The 2,225-nt window shown below is 49.6% G+C and overlaps 1 protein-coding gene and 1 pseudogene across 1 annotated transcript; both read left to right on the forward strand.

Annotated features, from left to right (window-relative positions):
• Positions 1 to 1,055: 1,055 nt before the first annotated feature.
• On the forward strand, positions 1,056 to 1,174 carry LOC123935710 (annotated as a pseudogene).
• Positions 1,175 to 1,232: 58 nt separating this feature from the next.
• On the forward strand, positions 1,233 to 1,596 carry LOC123935453 (60S ribosomal protein L10-like). The gene has a single exon (XM_045996271.1). The coding sequence runs from the start codon at positions 1,234 to 1,236 to the stop codon at positions 1,534 to 1,536; it is 303 nt and encodes a 100-aa protein (XP_045852227.1). The 5' UTR covers position 1,233; the 3' UTR covers positions 1,537 to 1,596.
• The last annotated feature ends 629 nt before the right edge of the window (positions 1,597 to 2,225 follow it).

Raw genomic sequence — 2,225 nt, forward strand, 5'->3', positions numbered from 1 at the left:
CAGAGAGGTTATTTGGTGCCATAGCTCCCTTTGTGTCTCTGACTCTCTCTCTCTCTCCTTCCCATACATGTCGGTGTGTGTGTGCGTGTGCACATGCATGCATGTGCACACACACACACAAACACAGAATGTGGTGTCTTATATTTGTGGTTTAATCTATATAACTCAGGGCTTATGTATCCACATCATTTAGGAGATTATGACCCTCGACACACATGTGGGATTCCTCACACAAAGCTCTGTAACCAGTGTAGAACCATTCACAGCCCTCCCTGTCCACCCGTCTCCCATTAAAATGGCCTCCGTTGTTGAGGGTGAGCAGGAGGCAGCCATGGAGAGTGACAGTTTCCTGTGGACATCTGGGGTGGGGAGTGAGCATCAGAGTGTGAATGGTGGAAACATCTGGACCAGAACTTCTGGGCCCTTTAACTTATCTGTTCCCAAATCACCACTTGCAAGCCACCAGGCGTCCCCTTCTTCCCTTGTCCCCGGAGCTTCTTTACCCCCCTCCTCCAGCCCTAGTCACAGGGCCTCAGGTACACCCCGTGTCTGCCAGCCCCACACTGGGAGTCCCGGGCAATGAATTCCCCAGGGCTGAGGGTAAAGGGAAGGCTTTCTGCGAGGAGGAGCTGCGGTGTCCCATCGGGAGGCAGGATGACACTGTGCAGGGCTGGGGCAGTGAGCACAGAGAAGGGCATCTGGGAGGGACTGGGGCCTCATGATCACATTAGTGTTCCTGTGGCTGTCTTATGGGCTTTTTAGCCTCTGGCCAGCTCTGCCCCAAGGCAGCTGGGCAACCCAAGTCTGTTACCTACTTTGTCGGGCCGGAGTGGTCTCATCGGCGACCAGGTTTTCTTCTAGGTGGGCCTAGTAAGGATTAAATGAACAGGCACCTATGAAGTACTTGGGATCAGCCATAAAAAGAGGGAAATCCTGCCATTTGCAATAACATGGATGGCCCCTGAGGACAATATGCTAAGTGAAGTAAGTCAAACAGAGAAAGACCAGTACTGTATGATCTCACTGATATGTGGATTCTTAAAAAAAAAAAAAAGAAGAAGAAGAAAGCAGTCTGTGGGGGCCCAGTGTGCCATGGTTGCGAACAGTAGCCTCCTCGGTAGTGTATGCAGCCTGTTGATTGTATGGGTTGCCCTAAGGGACCTTGGAGACAGCCCTTTTAGTGGATTCTGGGGTCTGACCTTATGGCTATCTCCAATTTAGGCTGTGACAGGTATGCGGGGTGCCTTTGGAAAGCTCCAGGGCACAGTAGCCAGGGTCCACATTGGCCAAGTCATCATGTCCATCCGTACCAAGCTGCAGAACAAGGAGCATGTGATTGAGGCCCTACGCAGGGCCAAGTTCAAGTTCCCTGACCGCCAGAAGATCCACATCTCCAAGAAGTGGGGCTTTACTAAGTTCAATGCAGATGAATTTGAGGACATGGTGGCTGAAAAGTGGCTTATCCCAGATGGCTGTGGGGTCAAATACATCCCTAACCGTGGTCCCTTGGACAAATGGAGGGCTCTGCACTCATGAGAACCTTGGCACTACCCCTTCCCGTCATACTCATGCCCACCAATAAATCCAACTTCCTGTCAAAAAAAAAAACAAAAAAAAACAGACTCGTAGAAACAGAGAACAAATTGGTGGTTGCCAGAGGTGGGGGGCTGGGGAATGGGTAAAGGGGGTCGAAAGTACAAACTTCCAGTTATAAGATAAATAAGCTCTGGAGGTCTAATGTACAGCATAGTGATTCTAGTTAATAACACTATGTATTTGAAAGTTGTCAAGAGATTAGGTCTTAAAAATTTTCTCATCATAATGGGGCACCTGGGTGACTCAGTCGTTAAGCGTCTGCCTTCGGCTCAGGTTATGATCCCAGGGTCCTGGGGTCGAGACTCACATCAGGCTCCCTGTTCAGCAGGAAGTCTGCTTCTCCCTCTTCCACTACCCCTGCTTGTGTTCCCTCTCTCGCTGTCTCTCTCTGTGTCAACTAAATGAATAAATAAAATCTTTTTTAAAAAGTCATCATAAGAAAAAAATTGTAACTATTTGAGGTGATAGATTTTAACAAATCTTACTGCGGTAATCAGGGTGCCTGGGTGGCTCAGTCAGTTAAGCATCTGCTTTCAGCTCAGGTCATGATCCTGGGATCGAGCCCCGCATCAGGCTCCAAGCTCAGTGGGGAGCCTGCTTCTTCCTCTCCGCTCTGCTCATGCTCTCTC

Source organism: Meles meles, chromosome X (genome assembly GCF_922984935.1).
Source record: "Meles meles chromosome X, mMelMel3.1 paternal haplotype, whole genome shotgun sequence".
Taxonomy (NCBI): Eukaryota; Metazoa; Chordata; class Mammalia; order Carnivora; family Mustelidae; genus Meles; species Meles meles.